This window comes from Lepisma saccharinum, chromosome 27 (assembly GCF_977018435.1).
Source record: "Lepisma saccharinum chromosome 27, izLepSacc3.1, whole genome shotgun sequence".
Classification (NCBI taxonomy): domain Eukaryota; kingdom Metazoa; phylum Arthropoda; class Insecta; order Zygentoma; family Lepismatidae; genus Lepisma; species Lepisma saccharinum.
In genome coordinates, this window is record NC_139255.1 from 31645891 (window position 1) to 31665245 (window position 19355).

At 36.0% G+C, this 19355-nt stretch overlaps 1 protein-coding gene across 2 annotated transcripts; it reads right to left on the reverse strand.

Moving 5' to 3' along the window:
• Nucleotides 1-2033: 2033 nt before the first annotated feature.
• LOC145980084 (target of rapamycin complex 2 subunit MAPKAP1-like) lies at nucleotides 2034-17377 on the reverse strand. Of its 2 annotated transcripts, XM_083113081.1 has the most exons (6): nucleotides 17260-17377; nucleotides 14256-14432; nucleotides 8853-8965; nucleotides 7533-7640; nucleotides 6422-6537; nucleotides 2034-2979 (listed from the first exon to the last, which is right to left on the reverse strand). In XM_083113081.1, the coding sequence occupies exons 1-3, from the start codon at nucleotides 17352-17354 to the stop codon at nucleotides 8863-8865; spliced, it is 375 nt and encodes a 124-aa protein (XP_082969207.1). In that variant the 5' UTR covers nucleotides 17355-17377; the 3' UTR covers nucleotides 2034-2979; nucleotides 6422-6537; nucleotides 7533-7640; nucleotides 8853-8862. The 2 variants fall into 2 exon arrangements, with proteins under 2 accessions (XP_082969207.1, XP_082969208.1); XM_083113082.1 differs by lacking the exons at nucleotides 2034-2979; nucleotides 6422-6537; nucleotides 7533-7640; nucleotides 8853-8965 and adding an exon at nucleotides 12054-12126.
• Nucleotides 17378-19355: the final 1978 nt, after the last annotated feature.

Genomic DNA, 19355 nt, shown 5'->3' on the forward strand with positions numbered 1-19355 from the left:
TGGACATGTCACTGCCAGGGATTACGTAACCATTTTGAGTGACCAGCTGCATCCCATGGTGCAAACTTTGTTCCCAGATGGTGATGCCGTGTTTCAAGATGACAGAGCCCCTCTTCATACAGCTCATATCGTCCAGGACTGGTTTGATGAGCACGAAGATGAAGTGTCACATCTGCCATGGCCTCCACAATTGCCAGACCTCAATATTATTGAACCCCTGTGGTCGGTTTTGGAGACCAAGGTGCGAGCCCGCTACCCACCACCATCGTCTCTACAACAACTTGCAGCTGCTTTGGAGGAAGAAAGGTACAACATCCCTTTAACAACCATACGCGACCTGTATTTGTCCATTCCACGTCGACTGCAGGCCGTTCTGCGTGCCAAAGGTGGTCCTACTCGATATTAATAAATGTATTGTGCATTTCTGCAGGTGTTCCCATATTTTTGTCCATCCCCTGTACCTCCTCCGTGTGTTTAGCATCCCAAAGCTTTCACGCTTTAACCACCTTGTTTATTCTGTAATAGTGGAAAGCAAGATCAAAATTACCTTATGAATTTGCAGTGCTCAGGAAGTTATTTTCTATTATTTCCCGCCCAACAAATACCACTGATACGCATCCCATGTGCATGCTCTAATTCTACCAGAATGGTACTACTTTTTCTAAAAAAAAAAAAAAAATCTTCAAAATATATACTTTTTCCATGATTAACATAACATTTGTACAAGGCCCATTCAGGACCCTCAAAGTAGCAGTTAGCAGCACAAGATTTCTTCCATTAAGGCATTTACACACTCCATATATATCATATTATTTGGCCAGTAATACATTTTAATTATTATTCCTTTTTCCTTATCTTTTCTTTCATTCTAAGTACCATAAAAATCAGAACTTTCCTGAATTTTGTGATGAACTTATTTAAACTGCATTGGGCAGTAGTATCACAATCTTGAATGGAATATTGTTATCATAGTCAGAAACTGCAGAATTTAAGCTTTACGATGTATAACATGAAAGCGTTTCTTATAAATGAAAAATCAATGCAAGTGTCACAAAATCATGGAATGACCCTGTACGGTTTCATGTTGGCTGTCGGAATTATTCCTTGCGTAATATGCACCACAGTTTCCGGGGGCAAAAATTTTGGAAAAGTGTGCATTATAATATGAGTAAATACTGTATATAAATATTTGTATGAGTACGTGGGTTGGGGCATAAATCATGGCACAGGGGGTTAGTAGTGATGTACAAGAAAAAAAAAAATTAAAAAAGTTTAGTTCTACATGCGTGTATTAGTCACAGTGATACATTATCAGTACAAGAACAAAAAAGGCTCAAACAAAGCACCCTATGAACTCTCAAAATATTTCCCCAGATCATCAACAGGCTGTCAACAATGTGGAAGAGGTTTCCCACATGTGGGATGTGCCAAATACCATCTGCCTCATCAGGTGAGAGTCGGGATATGTCACGTTTCATGGTGATGGCAATTTCCTCTCAGTCCGAAACCTTCTCCCACATTGTTGGCAGCTTGTTGTGCACACTCTGGGTACTCTGTACTGTAGCCTTGTGACTAATACATGCATGTAGAACGAAACTTAATTAATTTATTTTTTTGGCACTTCCCTACTAACCCCTGGCACACATGACCTGCTTTGTTCATTGTTCAATTCCATAAAGTGTCCTCTTCCATGTGTATATTTCACATTTTTGTGCCGGTCCTTCATTCTCATGAAAAAAAAATAGTTGCCATGACTTATGCACCCCAACCCTCGTACATAACTATGCAAAAATATGTAGAGAAATAAGAAGTTCATATTTTGCAGCATGACCACATGTTCACAGAGCAAGAAAACATATGTATATGTACCTCAGTATCACCATCCATACCAATAATCACAATTACATGGTGACACCCTGTATGTAATTACGCATGTGCATGTGGGTGTAAGTATATGCAAAAAAGAAAATATCCAGTAAAAATTCCACATTTTTAAAATTCATTTATTTAAATATAATACTGGTGTACCAACATTTGATGAACTAGATACATAATGTTGAAGGCACATACCCAATTTTTTTTAACAGTTAATAGGGCAGATCATTTTTCGATATATATTTTTTTTTTTTGCAAGACAGAAAATATTTAGTTTAATGCAGAATTCCTCTTGCAATACTAGATTCAGTCTCTCATTGCTATTTTCTATCAAGTCTGTACAAATACAATACATACAAAATGCGTTTCTCTGACACGTATACATAACTTTAAATAAATGTCACCTTTTATTGAAATACTTAAACATCTTAGAAATACTTCACATTCTTAAAATTACACACAAAGAATAATAAAAAATGTACAATCCTTATGTTAATACAAAAACAACAGTATCTCTTAAAGCTTTGCTCACTGGTATAAATAATTTAAATCACAACATGACTTTTTTTACAAATAGAATTAAAGCTGTTACAAAACTGATTAAATCAGCTCTTTTTTTCCCTTCTTTTTCTCGTAGTTCAATGTAAACTGCTTCAACGCAACTCACAGATATTCTTCAGAAATGTTTTTGTTCACAATCATGCAGCCAGATATGAATTTATAAAACCCTGTGATATGCTTATCAAAAATATTCGCTATTAATCATCTGGGCCCCAAGTGAAAGCTGCTGCGTCTGTGCAATTTCCTCTCCCTTAAAGACAAGTACTCGTTACGAATCGCACTGGACCAAAGTTCAAGAATGTGGTTAACTTTCTGCACTATTTCATGCGCTATTTCACTATCAGCCTCAAAATCATGATGTTTGTAGCTGTGCTCGGTGTGATACACCAGACGGAACTGAGCACGTTTTGCATACTTCGTGTCTGTCAGATCACAAGCAGCCACACAATCCATGTCGTACGTTGCTGCTTTATGCCGTGCCCAAAACTTAGCACCTACTTTTTTGTTGAATGGGATCTATCTCAACCTTTTCACCAGAAATACCTGTTAGAATGAAGTGAAGTAATACATTTAGTTCTTTGTAACGAATAAGAAATATGTACAAAGTACAGTTTTATTAAAAATGAAAGAACAGATTGCAAATATTTATTGTGGACACACGGTGAAAGATACAAACATGTGCTATGCATCACAAGAGAGTGTAAAAATCAACATTTTTTCACTCAATATGAGCACCGTGTGCAATACGGCAAACGTCACAACAATAATCCATTTTGTTCCACATGGTTCGACTTCACAGCCGAAATAATTACACTCTTTCAGGTAGACGTAGGAAGTAAACAGGGTCTTTTATGAATAAAAACCACACGGGTGATGTGGGGACACATGGGTGGTCACTAACAATGCACAAGGTCATGGCGACGTCTTCCAATCCAGCATCCCAGAACTCCTGGGGAGTCGCCATATTGCTTTCACTGCCTCCAGCGCTGCCAAGCAGGATGCAACAGAAATTCTACATGGTTTATTAAAACTTTGATTCTTATTCTCTCCAGTCACACGTAACACATGCTTGTATCTTTTACTATATGTCCACAATAAAAATTTGTAATTGCTCCTTTTTGAATAAACCTTTATGTTAACAGTAGCATATGATACTAATAACACTGTTCTACAAATTTTCACTTTTTTCCCGTTACAGAAAGGAAAGTAGCTGTTATTCACTGAAATTGACCTGAACACAAATTTGGACTTCATTTTCTACTTACGTGAAATTTAGAAAATTTCGCACTCCTGCGTTGAACAATTTAATAGTTAAATCCTATTAATTTCGAAGATCCACTGTCTTCATTCATATTAGCCATAAGCAATGTACTGGCTCTTATTTTAAAGATAACCATAATTCATATTATATAGCAATTAATCATAAGCAATGTGAGCAAAACTTGATAAATATAAGAGTGTGGTAAAAGGAGGCCAGGGGGACACTTGCCCCCCCCCCGAGATATCTGGGAAGAATCAATACAATTCAAATTTTCAAATTATAGCATGAAAACATAGATGTGAGGGTGCAGTGAAAGACAGAGTAAGCGTCTATGCAAATTAACTTAGTGCTGGTGATGTTTTATGATAATTCTCTTAACTGGGAGAAAGCATAACTCAGTGTTTCCTCCACTTTAAACACTGCCCCCCCCCTCACACATACACACAAAATCCTGCATGCAACTTTTTTAAAAAAAGGTTACTGAATTCTCGACAAGAATGTTTTCTGTTGTACAGGACAAAGTACCCTTTCTTTACTGAAATAGATCCCTTGAACAGTAAAACCCACTAACAGCAAAGCAGTAAGAAAAAAATGTAATTAAGTAATACTGTGAATGTTGAATTCCCACTCAGTCTTCTCGTAAGACGTCAGAAGATTCTCCATGAGTTGTTCATAGTTCTTTGCTCTCGTGTGCCCCAGAAAACCATGACACACTTGTCGAAATGCATTGCATGCAGTTCACTCGCCATCACCGAAATAATTTTTCATTTTTTCATAAGTTTACTTAATACCAACTACATGGACAAAAGGAACTGAAGGTAGAACATTACAGTTGTACAGCACAATTGCTTTAAGACATTCATCATCCACCACACGATTCCATTGTTGCAGCCATAAGGCAAACAATTTGGCTTTTTTTGTGGGAAGTTTGAAGTTCTAAGTCCCTGATTAGGTCATTTAATTCGGCCTTAGTTATCTTGTGGTTTACAGGATTCTTGTTGGGAAACCTGATGGTAAGAGACCTGTAGGAAGGCCAAGACGAAGATGGAGGGATAACGTTGAGATGGACCTAAATGAAATTTGTATGTATGAAAAAGATTGGATTGATCTTTCCCAGGGTAGGGACAGATGGAAGGCTTGTGTTGCTGCAGCCATAAACCTTCAGGTTTAAGAAGGCTAGAGAGTTAGTTAGTTGCCTTGTGGGGTTTGTTAGCAGCCAAAGGTGGTGAAATACTTCCCTGAATTATATGACATGTCGGAATGGAGTGCTGTTGTTGGGATGCTACTTTGCCAAACAGCCACCAGTGTTGCCACGTCGCTTTGCATACTGCATATAAAAATCTAAGAATACTCTGGAAACACTGCACAACTGAATGCAAACTGGGTGCCTATGGGTGGAAGTGAAATATCGCCTTGACATCCTGAGGGTAACCAGAAGGGCACACCTTGAAGTACACTGACGTACAATTTTTTTTTTTTTTTGAGCTGCAGAACATTTTGCAAAAAAACACCCTTCTCTATGTTATGTGGTTTCCGTTATGTTTGATTGTACAGGACTTTAGGACACCATGTTGATTGATTGATTGATTGATTGATTGATTGATTTATTAGCATCCATTCAACTTTACTTATGAGATAATTATAACACTGAAATAGTGACGACATAAATTCACTTTGGAGAGAGATAATTTTGCCATGGTGTTCTGGGTATGATGGAGCATCAGATGCCATACAAGGTAAGGTAAGACTCCCTGTGGGAAGTGGAGCCCCACATATTTCACAATCCCGGCAACTTTTTTATTTTTTTTAAGGTGATGTAATCAGTACCATACTCCAAGCAACTTTATTTCCCTGTGTATTAGAGGCTGAATGAACTCCAGAATCAGTTTATGCAGGGGCAAGGCTCGGGAAAATTCCCCACCTTAGATCACTCACCATGGGACTCGAACTTATGTCTCCATGCATGGAGGTTAGACCACCATAAAATTGCCAGATTTAAAAAATGTATTAGTAGCTTCTTCTCTAACTACATACATTATTGTAACAATCCAATAACATATTTAATCTGGGAACACAATGACAAATTGGTAAAAAGGTTTAAAATTGTAAAAAGTTATAAAATTCACTAAAAGTCATAGGAGGCAAACCGTTAACATGAAACTAACATTTCTTCCTTTTGTTTAGATTCAAATGAGAGGCACAATTTTTTGGTAAAATAAAAAAGCAAAATTTCGGTGTTTTAGTGGTGAAAAATCGGATGAAAAGCAGTATATAAAATGATATTTTGGTTTTAAAATTGTGAATATAATCCTAAATTTGGTTTAAAAACTGCACTTATTACCCAAAATAAACATACACCTTCTAATAGCACATTTATGTACTTACCAGAGTATTAAGTTTATTCCTGTACCAAGGGGTCCATTCTTGCTTCTCAAATATTTCCAGCAGGATTATACAATTTCCCGTGAATTGCATAACTCGCAGGATAATTCAAACTTCAGAAAGTGTCACATCCGTAAATAAACTCTAAATTTCGTGTTTAGGAGTCTATTTCGCAATTTTGTATCATTTCGTGACAAAACAGGGTAGGAAAATGCACTTCACAACTTTTATAAACATGAAAAATTAACATTACAATGTGTTATTTCACATTTCGTGTTATCATCAAAAACAATATATGCATGGCTATAATTATAATCTATTATATTAATTAATTTCACTTACATAAGTGTATTTCTGTTTTAGCTCTCACTTTATTTAGTATATAAACTCGATATGACTGATATAAGGGAGCTTCCATTACTGACATTTGACCTTTCATTGCAAATCATGTCGTTTACCTGTAAATTCAGAATAATAAACAAAAAAGCAACCATTGCTTAATCTAAAAGCTCATATTTTACACAGACCTGATTCTACATTCATCCAATACTTAGCGGTTAAGAAGTAGTTGAAAAATTGTGATCTAAATGTGTTACTGTACATTGTCAATGATAATTTCCTACAATTAACAGTTTCTGGACAAAGACATATTTAGGGAAGTGAAAGACTTACTAAGTACTAAAATTAAATAATGAAATAATAATATAATTAAAATTAAATAAAGAAAATATACTTCTTGTTTAATCAAAGTTATTTATTTCCACCAAACTTATTGGAAGGCAAGATTATATTGAGATCATAGGACATACAAAAGATTTATGCAAAATGTATTACTACTTATAATAACATGCATAAAATATTACCAGGAACTTTACTTTTTGTCAACTGGATCTGACATCCTTTTTTGACATTCAATAAATATTCAATTCTTTATCCATTTGACATTAATATCCTTGCCAGGGTAGATGTTTTTTTCTGTTACAAATTTTGCCAACTTCAACTACATGTAAGCTAGATGAATACAGTATTTTTATCTATTCATGTAATAAAAATATATGAATTATTATAATTATTTTAATTTAAACATTATTATTATTTGGAGAAACTTGGTTTGGATCCCCCCTCCCCCGAAATATATTTCTAGATATGTGCCTGTTTCTGGAGTTCACATAAAAATGGAAAGGAACTGTGGTACACGGGAGAATTGAAATTTCTGATTTATAATACAGGGTCTTGAATGTCACAGGAATTTTTACTGAAGAAGTAAAAGTTTCATTACAGTTAAATGCACACGATCTGTGCGCTCACCAACTAACTGTGCCACCATTATAGAAAATGGATTGACTGTAGCTCTACATATTCTTGTATATTCCATCTTATAAATAAATACTATACTACAGCTTTTTAGAAATTAAGATCATGCACTAATAATAAATGCACAGATGACACTTACTGTACAAACGAACCATACAGAATACCAAATCATCAAATTCCGACAATTTTTTATCTAGATTAAGAGAGACTCCAGGAACATGCTTCTCTTCCAAAGTGTACTTTAGTCCTGAAACAATAACACCAGATAAGTTGAGGGCTACAAAATAACAGAAGTACACTATTTAATTATGAGCTACCACTTAGCCAAATCGTTAGCACTCTTGCCTTTAGTGCAACTGGAAACTCTCAGTTACAAGTAGTACACATTGGACTGCGTTTTACAGACAAACGAGGCTCTGGCATTTGGACCTATGGCCAGTATAATTCTCTGTAGGGTGGATAGATCAGGCACAGACAAGATGGTTCGGACACATGAAGAGGATTGATGCATAAAGACTACCAGTAAGAGTTTACAATGCACAAGGAGTGGGAATAAGGCCAAAGGGGAGACCAAGATGTCGGTGGAAAGAACAGATAGTGGAGAGTGTTAGGAGAAGAGGACAAGATCGGAACACCATGGAAAAAGAGGAGTGGTGGAAGACCAGGAAAAAGTGGAGAAGCTTGACTTATATGCCGACCCAGCCAGAGGCAGGAAACGGCTAAGGATGATGATGAAGGGGCTGGTCCCCGTATAATGTGACGTGAAAATAGCCTAAGTGCCGATGCACCCAAAATTATAAATTCAATCCATCAAACCACGTGGAAACTCAAAATGTTGATGCTGGAGAACAACTGAGGATCTACTTGAAAGCAATAGGAGCATAGTCCAGCCTTGAAAGCCAGAAAACTGTAATAATGAGACTAAATGTGCTGACCACACAGCACCCAACGGAAAGCTCCCTGACAGGCCTCTTCCCTCATCAGGCTGTTGTGCTGCAGAGTTCTACTGTCCTGAAAAAATTGTAAAAGCCCCAATAACTTATGATACAAAGACACACAAATCTGCATTTCACTACTATATACCAAACATGACCTACAAACTAAAGGTTAAAAGATTAAAAATCAGTAACTTACATCTGTGAGCATGAGATTTATCAAACTATGTTTCGAAGGTTATACTACCTCCTTCTTCAGGTTGAAATGATGTTTTCAGACACCTGACATGGTTCCTCGTCGAGAAAGTGATGGTTGAGGATTTAGGTTAAAATGGTATAGGAAAGACACTTTCTAAAAAATAATGTAAAATACACATACTAAAACCACGCAATACTCTATCTTTTAACCTTTAGTTTGTATTTAATTGTGAGGAATCAGCACATTATCAGTATGTAAACATGACCTACCTATGTACTTGGTTTTTAAAATATTCACAGATAAGTGCCATGATGCCTATTCTTACCTTTGTCTTTTCAAACAGCTCTTCTCTTCAATAAAACCACATCTAGTACTTCTTTAAATGTCACATCATGGCTGGGAGCATCGTATACTTCTCTCTTCCCATCTTGCAAATGCCTGGAAAGATAATTCGAAATGTAATTCACAAAATCTATTCAAGAAATAATTTTGTTTGTAACTTTTGCAAATGTATATTACATTTGTTGTTATATATAGTTGAGACTGCTTTATATGTAACTCAATTCTGCGTAATTCTGTTTTACATGTAAATAACTGAAGGTCCTGGCAAAATATAATTTAAAAACGTGTAAATTGAGCCTTATTTGTACATAATGCGTTTATATGTAATTCTGGGTTATACATACTAATTTTCATAAAATGCAGTTGATTTGAATGTAATCAATCTACAAAAGTATATATTTCTTGTAGTTACAAAAACACAAGGCGATTTTCAAGTATGAAACAAGATACGAGGGCATGGCGGCAATCGGTCTCAAGTTGCAAGGAAGAAGGCAAGGAGAGGCATGAAATCAGAGGAGGAAGATGTGCTGCAGTTGTTAAGAACCTGATATGCATTTTCTTTTTTACTCAATCGCATTATGAAACTACACACTTTAAAAAGATGCCGATACCTGACACTTGTTGTGTTCCATAATAAAAACAGAACGGTTTCTTCAGTGAACATTTTCAGTTGCTACTGTTCGGCTGTGGAAAACAGAAAAAGCAAATGTTACATGTTTGACCAGAAAGTAAAATTCATATGGGAAGTGGACGTTAATTCACATAAAACTTAAGTATCTAACTTTTAGATTCGTTAATTTATCACTTTTGACAGAAATAGCCTGTAGCATATCTTGATCCTCAAGATACAATTACAGTATTTTAATAATGATATGACATGGTATCTAAATCTGATTTAATTCTCAGTTATGCATATTATTTACTCTTCACCTTGACATACATATAACTCAGGTTCAACTGTATTAGTGTAGGAAATGCATTATGGTGTATTCGACTTCTTTTGGATGTCTGGACACCACACACAGATACTTTATCTTAAAGCCATTAGAACTACAGGACTTGGGTGGATTGTGCTGTATTCTGGTGATGTAGCCTTGGTGTAAGTTAACATATCCATTAAAACGGAGATAGTATTAAAATATGTACCATCAAGTGAACTGCATATTTTTCATTTTTTATTTAATGCAAACTATAACTTTTTATAAGCATTCAAAGACTTAAAAACAGTTTTTCCCAGAATACACAAAATGTTATGTATACAGTTATGATTTTGACGCATTCAATTTCACATTTAACACTTTGGATCATATTTTTGTTTACTTCCATGATTTATCACTTCCTTCTACCATCATAAATTTCACAAACAGCTACATAAATTTTGTACTAAACTTCCTTGCTATTTGAAAAATCACTTTCCTCATACCCATCACCATTCGATGAAATTAAAACTTAATTAATATTGCCACATGGCTCAGAGAAATTGTCCTTAATCCAGTAGCAGCTCGTGCCTAAAATAAGAGGTGAAGAAGTACATTTATAGGCAATGAAAAACAAATAGTAAGTGTCAGTGGGCCCCCACAAATTAAAACGTCTTTTTTGTCTTCATCCGTCCATCTGGAAAATGGTGTCTGCAACAAATTGCACACTAAGTCATTTACTGGGTTCATTGTACGAACCACAGCTCAACACATGAACACAACACACGGTAGGAAACGCGAAACACACACGTGGAACAAGATCTGGCGAGAATGCAACGATTTTGCCACAACCACTGGATGCAATGTTTTCTGTCGACGAAAGAACTGCTGCACCTAGATGGCGACACCCATTCCATTCCAATGCTAGGTGATGTCACCGTTGCCATGACAACCGGCTAAAGTCTTCGGTAACTTGGTGGCGTCTGCTCTTGGTTTGTTTATGCTACAACGAACTCTTCACGTGCCTAGCGATGAGCGGCGTATTATTTGAGTAGTATCGTGTGCATTCTGCTGGGAAATAGTTTAATTTAACAAGAAAATGAAAAATGTCAATATTAATTTGAAAATTAGGTGAAAACATCTGCACTTGTTGCACTTGGCCAGCCACCACTGCCTTAATCTTAACGCCATTTGTAACTAAGAATCCTTTTCATCACTTTTGGATAATTCAATTCCTTTTCAAGGTGCATTTTTCTAACAATGTCTTGAACTGACAATACTTTACGAGGTGCTATTGAGAATTATTGAGACTACTGCTGCCTGGCGATGTAACATTAAATGGCAGTGCTTGCTTATCTTGGGATTTGGTATACAAAATTTCACACAGGTGGGTGAATGCATTGACTTATGTCTTTTCAGGATACATTTAAAAAATGGCAGATTCACTTGGACCAATGTGTGCATGCAGAAGGGGCTACTTAGACGGCGATGACAGCCAATAGGTCCAAGTTGAGTTTTTGACCCGATGATAGCACCAGGCCCAAAAATTTTCAATATCATCTCATATTTCAGTCATATTTCATGTGCTGAGAGCATTGTGATGACATTGAAAAGGTTGCTTTGATATAAACAACTGGCACATCTCACCAGCCTGCACTTCAGAGAATTGCATTAGCTACACTATATCTTCTCTGTTGTTGAATGCAAAAAAAAAAACTGCAGCTAGTAAACACCTTCAGCTTGTTCTTTTTATACACTTCAGTAACTTTGAAGGTAGTTTTGGCATCAACTCCAATTATAATCTTGGTTCCTAGACTTAAAGCTTTTGTTTTGCAATGTCCTCGATGTATTGATGAATCTTTCTATTACACCTCTAATAACACATTCCAATGAGTCATGAAGAAATGGGAACATCCTCTGAAACATTCTCGGAAAAGGTTAAAATGAGCTAGGAAGGCTAATAAAGAACATGAGCTCTGAAAATACATGAGGATCATGAAGTCCTACCATGATTTGATGGCTAGAAATGTTTACTATGATTAAAATATTCTTTCAAATCAGAGGAGATACCTATAGACCAGTGGTTCCCAAAGTGTGCACTGTGGTGCCCTGGCTGGCTTACAGGGGCACCGTCAAGTGTTCCAATATTTTCACTGAAATGGCACTTACTTGTTAGACTATATATGGTTTTAGTACTTTTTACACATAAAATGTTTTTGAATTTGAAATATGTTTATTTTTTTTAACTTATTGCAAGCAATCTTACCGCACAAACTGAGAACTGCAAGTGTTAGATAAGCCTACATTCTGCCTTGGGCACCGTGGAAAAATCTTGAAATACTAAGGGCACCATGAAACAAAAAAGAACCACTGCTATAGACATTTCAGCATTCAATGCATTTTCAAGAATCAAGACGACAAGCACAAAAGTTATGATAGAAATCAATGACAACAGTAATTCTTATGTAATATGCACGTGAATAGAAATCACTGACAACAGTAATTCTTATGTAATATGCATGTGAATCAAAACAATCTTTAAAATCCGGTGCAGGCACATAGTGGTTCGGATCCCACTTTAAACTGTAGGTCCAGTCCCGATTATCTTTACTGTGAATAAAGTGGACTTGAAACACCAAATCAACTAACCAATCTTTAAAATAATAGAGGCTTCAAGAAACTTCTGTATTTTTTGCTCATGATTTTTTGGGACCATGTTGAAAAGCAAATCTTCCAATCAAATTCAAGTGCATTTACATAGAGCAGGTCCAATTTACATTTTGCATATCCAAATAAAAAACCTGATGACTGCTTTAAGAGAAATAATACAACAGTGTGCTTTTTAAGCAGGCAACAGGATTTTCCGTTACTACTTTTCCTATTCCCTGAGATTTCCAGATGTTTAAACTGTGTGGAGAACCCTAGAAAATAACATCAAATGGGGATACAGTATATTTTTAGTGTGGAAATAGGAAACAAAGGCTCAAGTTGCCACAAAAGCATTTTAAGTATTTTTTTGAATTACAAACACTTGTTGTATCAAATTAGAAGTTACAAATATGTGAAAAATCCAGTCTCTTTCTTTTTCAGTATTCTGAAGACTGTAACGAAGGTCTCTGATTTTTCCACGTCAGTGAGGAACTTCAGACTTTATATTAAAACTCAATGATGCAATGGTAAGTGTGAATGATGAAGTATACAAACTAGAGCTGAGCTGAAATCGATGCCGATGTATCAGTATCGGAAAGTTCGGTTGGAATTTATCTTCTGTTCCGGCGTTTTAGTATTTTACGGGATCCACAAAAATGCTTCTCGACACATTTGAGGAGTCTAATTATCCTGAAAATTATGCAAAATCAAACTTTTTTTTTTGCACGAAAAAATAATTTTGTGAATACATAATATATATTTTAATAGTCTCATGTAATTCATGAATAATCTATGGTAAATTGATGCATATAATTGAAGAAGAAAATTTACGCACCAATGCTCATCAATATTTTGAATAAAATTTTAATTTTTGCAATTTTCAAGTATTGGTATCGGTAAGGGTATTGGCTCAGCCCTAAAACAAATCCAATGCTTTATGCTGAATTCAAACATATTGCCCTGTTTCTTAGTCATGGAAGATGGCCAGAATTACAAGAAAAAAAAATGCACATGTTAAAGAAATTCACTTTTACACATTTAAAAGTACTTTAACTATGATCAAATACAGGGTTAGCCTAAAAGAAATACAGTTTATAAATTGAAATTTGTTTGTTACATCAGAAAGCATTTAGTACTGTTGTATAAAGTTTTCAAGTTTACGACCTCCACTCTTTTGTTTTGTCTTCGTGACGTCAGCATCACGTGAGCACCCTTGACGTAAGTCGAGCAGTATGGCTGCTAGCCAGGTGGAGAACGCTATCTGCATGCTTGAATTTGCAAATTCTGTTACTATTGTGCAACGTCATTTTAGAACACGGCATGGTAAACAAACCACCCACAAGGCAGTCAATCTACGATTGGAGCAAGACATTTGAGGAAACTGGTTGTCTGTACAAGGGGAAAAGTCCTGGGAGAGGAGAACTGGAGTATCGCATTGATATATGTCATGTTACAAAAGGGTCACACATAGAACACTTGTAACTCACGAATGTAAACTTCAGGATGTACTCTTCAAACCATGTATTTCAGCCCTATTATTAAAACTCTTGCCGGTCCCCATGGCGGAGTGGTTAGCACATCACACTGCAGGGGTTTCAGGATCGAATCCTGGCTTGGGCATAGACGTTTGTGATGTCTATTCATCAATTTCATCATATCATCACTCATCCCCATCTTTGCAAATTAGCCAAAACTGGCACAAAAAGTGAAGTAAAATAAATAAAATAAAAAAATTAATTAAAAACTTCTTTCTGTAAAACTTTGAAAGTGTCTATTTCGTTTAGGCTAACCCTGTATAATATATTGAAATACATACTTACACAGTAACTGTTATAGGCGTAAATTTCTTTGCCATTTCAACCTCCCTCTCTTCAACTAGAGCTAAGAAAGTGAAGTCAAATTTTCCCACAATTTCTCGAGGATCTAGGCCGGGAAAGTCCCAATCAAACTCCCCATCATCTTCAGCTATGCACAAGTTGTAATGATTTACACTCTCCCTGTAAAGGTAATACAATAATGACATTAATGAGAAGCACAGACCAACAACATGCACAAAACAAGCAGATAGTCACAAACATAACTTAAATGAATATCTGCTTCCAGAGATACACAAGAAATTAAATACTAAAGTACTAAAGTATAAGAACATCTGAAAATAAACATTATTTATTCTTGATGCCATATGTTTTGGTTCTCCATAGGTCTACACATAAAATAATAAACAGAAAAAAAAGAGTATCATCCCATGTTGATTTCAAATTTTCTTAGCAGTGTATCTCAGCTTGTAGTCTGTGGACCTCCTGGGTGTGGAACATGCGTCCACAAAAGGTACACAAAGGCTTGAAGAAATACAGTAAAATCTTGTTAATCTGGACCCCAATAAGCCGGACTTCGCTTAATCCAAACAGGCATAAAAAGCAGAATGCAACATTTTAAATGTGGCTAGAAATCAACAATAGCATTCGTCATATTGCTCCATAACGGCTAACAATACGTACATCCAACATCCATGGGAGAAATTAAGTTCCCAAAGGAAAGGCAGTCAACCACTGATGAAATTCTGTTTCCCGCAGACTTTCGGGAAGAAGCTGCATTGACAAGAATACCCTCGGCATATTCTTGTAAAACTCTGGTCACTATAATACATGGCCGTAAAAACCTATGCCCTTTAAATACACCATAATAAACTTTTTTTTTTTGCTATAAACGGAGTTTTGATGCACTTTCTACTGTTCTTTTAGGTTATTTCAGTTAATCCGGACTTTTGTTAAACTGGTCAACTTATTCCCCCCTTTAGTCCAGATTAACGAGGTTTTACTGTACTACAAACTTTTATATTTGTTGCGAATGTTTGAGGACTGTCAATATGAATAAACCAATTCGGTGGTTAAATGTGTTACACGGCATACACAGAGATAAAATCATGAAAATATTTTCATCAACATTTGAAGTTGTTTATAATATGTACATAATTTATCAATATAAAATCCACATTTCAAGATTGCCCATATGCTACAGTCCATCTGTATTACTCACGATTAGGGTGAGGATTTTCATGACCTAAAAAATATGCACTATAATTTGAAAAATATGCCCTTACAACTGAACTGTTTCAAACATCAATATTTAACACATGCTTAGATATTTTCACGTACTATTCTAGTTCACTTTATGAGGCCAAAGTCCATATTCTGATCTCATTCCATTAGATAAGGAGACTGTTTTTTACCATTTTTCAGGAAATAAACTGATGTATAATTGTAAAAAATTCAACAACTTGAGTGAACATGGGAATAACAATGAATCCACTTCGAAAATGGCTGTATATTCCTTGAAAATCCGAAAATATGCTGAATATGACCAAAAATATATCAAAATATGCTCCATCAGGTAGAAATGGCCAAACATGCCTAAATATGACCTTAAAAAGCACCTTCATTTAATTAGTTTTTTCATAATATGAATTTGTATATATTTAGGGAACACATCACCCTTACCAAAAAAAAATATGCTGTCATGAAAATCCTAACCCTACTCATGATATAATGAGACTTGTGAGTGAAATACAGCATCGGCCTTTCCATTAAGCAATAGGTCATCATTTATTGTCACACTGGTCGACATTTTGAGGAGAAAGTTGAGATGTTTTCAAATCTATAGGTGTTTCTGGAAGTATTTTGAATTCTGATCATGGAAATGACCGATTTTTTCCCCAGGTCAGGATTTATTTTCACGTAACCCACCATTTCGTGAAGGAAATTTTCATGAGGGATTTCAAAAATAAAACTACGTATTCAAAGTCCGTACAGTCATGTGCAGGTGGAATGTGGATTAAAAGCATACAATTCTACCCTTTTAGGGTTCAAAATTGAAGGATATGTATGTTAGAAAATCAATATTTTACCACCATCTAAACAGAGCCGTCCATTGGGGAAATAGTGGAACTACACATTTTATTGTGAAATGAAAGCAGTTAATATATTGCTGTTTTCCAGGAAGAAAAAAAAAAAACGACGTGGTGGAGGCACATAGTGTTTCGGATCCCACTTTAAACTGTAGGTCCAGTCCTGATTAGCCTTAATGTGCATAAAGTGGACTTACCAAATCAATCAATCAATCAATCAAAACTGGACATGATGGGTAAAAATTGATTTCGATTTTGGATTCAGCATGCTGAAATTATTCACAAACAGTCATCTGCGAGACATCGAAACCCATGTCGACCAGTGTCATTATTACTATTACAAAAAAATTAATGATTATTGCAAAAAATACAATGTACATTTGTAATAAAGTACACTTCACAAGTGACTTTCAATAAATATTTGATGTACTTTAGGATATCAAAATTACTTCAGCCCTGGCTAAAGTCTTTAACACCAAAATATACCTTAAGGGGGTCCATTGTAAAAGAAGTATTAAGGACAAATGTTGTAAAGAATTACTATTATTATAAATGCCTTAAGTTTCAACTGCAATACAATCAAAAGATATATGAACGGCTCGGGTGTAAAACATGGTAAGCGACATTTTGGGTATTTCCGAGTTCATTAAGAATAAAAGCTCATTACAAGCTATCCTGCAGATAAATTGTTTTTGTGTTGTATAATATTTACCAACTTCAGAAGGCTTCGCTGAGTCCAATGCAAATTGTATGACATGGCAATTTCAGTCGAAAATTGAAGGATGGCATATTTTACTTTGTAGCTCAAAAGTGACCAAAATGTCACCCGAGCCCTTCATATAAAATTCCTACCACAACAGCATCACAGTACATCACTGTAAAAGAGAGTAACTATTCCTACATATAAACAAAACTTATACTTTAACTTATAAGATTTGAATTTTTCCGAGACCTTCCAACAAACAAGTCCAATCAGATCTTGTACTTTGGCCGTCGTTACAATCTCAACATACATGGGATAATTCCGATGCTCAGGCAGTAGCATTGTTAAGAATATTCCATACTTCCTAGTGGGTGTTCCAAACTGTGACTGCAAAGAGAAAAATCACCACTATAAATCCAAGTGTACTTCTGTTTTAAAATACTCATGACTGGTAAGTTATTCATGGAAGAAGTATAACTTTGTTGTTGTAAAATTCTTAAAAAATTATAATTACAGTTGAGTTAATACTGATACTTTGACTGCTATTATTACTAAAAAATGTAAGTTTAAAAATGATTCATTTGGGTCATTTTACTTCGCACTTCTGCTACTTTTGGCTAATTGCAAAGATGAGATTGAGTGATGATGACATTGATGAAAGAACACTTACAAACACCCATGGCGAGGCTGGGATTCGAACCCGAGACCTCTGGCATTGTAGTGTGGTGTACTTACTTACCACTCCACAACTGAGGTTGGGGGATTTTAAAATTACTTTAACATGTACTGTGTGGAACCTTCATCTTATGTTCTACAGCTAAAATAATAATAAAGTGAGGAGTATTAAAAGTTGTTTCATTAGCGCCAGAAATTCTAAACGCATTATGAGGGAAAATGAAAAATTCAAATTTCACAGAAATTCAAATTGACACACGGTTACTTTCTTTCACCTTTGCAGCAAACGGTCAAAAGGTAACATTTAGGGCTAAGCTGTAATATTGTATATATGTAATATGTATATATTTAATCACTGGTACCAGTCAATACTTTCCAGAGTTCAGGCATCTCAAGGACTCTTGAAAAAAAATTACTTGACACTTTTGCAAAATTTAAGTATCCTGGAAATTATGCAAAATGCCTACAGAGCATACAATGTTAATTTGACATTTTCCATTTTCTAATGCTTTAAACTTTTTCCCCCACTCACTGTTTCTCTACTTCTTTCTACAGTTGCTTCCCTCTTTTTTCCTTCGTTCCCATGTTTCTCAATACCTGTGCATCCCATGGTACATTCTGCATTTGCTCTTAGCATTATATATCCGGATCCTTGTCTTGCGAGCGGCATGGAAAACGGTAGATAATGAGTAAAGGCTCATTTCCCTAAGAGATCCGTAACACTGTTTAACCCTGGACATGAAAGTAATCTCGAGGATCCTGTTTCGTGCATATTACGTTGAAATAAACGGCAATGGTCACCGAACTGTTGCGATATTATGTGAGACCATTTGTGGAATCTGGAGAAAGAGGTTTTGGCTGGTATCGGATGTAAAAGAGGGCACTGACTTTGCGAGAGAGTCTGGGTCTTCACTCGGGAAGTTTGGGGAGTATGTTGGGCGTTAAATGAGAAAATTCGGCTGCTTTTTAAAAATGCTTGTCACTGTCGTTGTTTATTACTTGCTTGAGTTGGTGTTTTAAGTCCACTTTGTGCACAGTAAGGCTAATGGGGATAGGACCTACAGTTTAAAGTGGCATCCAAACCACTATGTGCCTCCACTAGGTATCGAGCCTGGGACTCCTTGATTACGAGGCGACAACACTACCACTGTGCCATCGGGAAGGCGCATTGTCGTCGTTTATAACATATGCTGGTTAACATTATATGGCAGAGCTCTAATATGTAATCAACAAGCTTCCATTACTTGTTGCTTGAATAGTTACCTAGGAGCTAGGGAGCCTAAGCCTCCAAACCCAGATACGAGGCTGGTTTGAAAAGTTCTTGGAATCACCACCAGATGTCAGTGCTAGGACAACGAGGTTCCCGCATAGTAATAGGCCATCCTTTATTAATAAACACGTGGCGTGTCAGTGTTCTGGGTAGAGATCTGTGGTGCGGACGTCACTTTGTAGTTGTTCCTGTGCAGTGCTTTGTGAAGATGGAAAAAATCGAGATTCGATGTTGCAAAGTGAACAAACGAGTTTAAATTTGGTCGGGACAGCTTAGAAGATGATCCACGTAGTGGTCGCCCAAAATGTGCTACTACCCCAGAAATTATTGAAAAAGTGCATAAATTGGTCATGGAGGATCGCCGACTG

Excerpts from the sequence above, each read along its gene's own strand:
- LOC145980084 (XM_083113081.1), bottom strand. The coding sequence starts at position 17,354 with ATGTATGTTGAGATTGTAACGACGGCCAAAGTACAAGATCTGATTGGA. Across the intron at positions 14,433-17,259 it reads TTCAAATCTTATAAGTTAAA|GGAGAGTGTAAATCATTACA; the intron begins GTATAAGTTTTG and ends TTACCTTTACAG. Across the intron at positions 8,966-14,255 it reads ACGCCTATAACAGTTACTGT|GCATTTGCAAGATGGGAAGA; the intron begins GTAAGTATGTAT and ends TTATCTTTCCAG.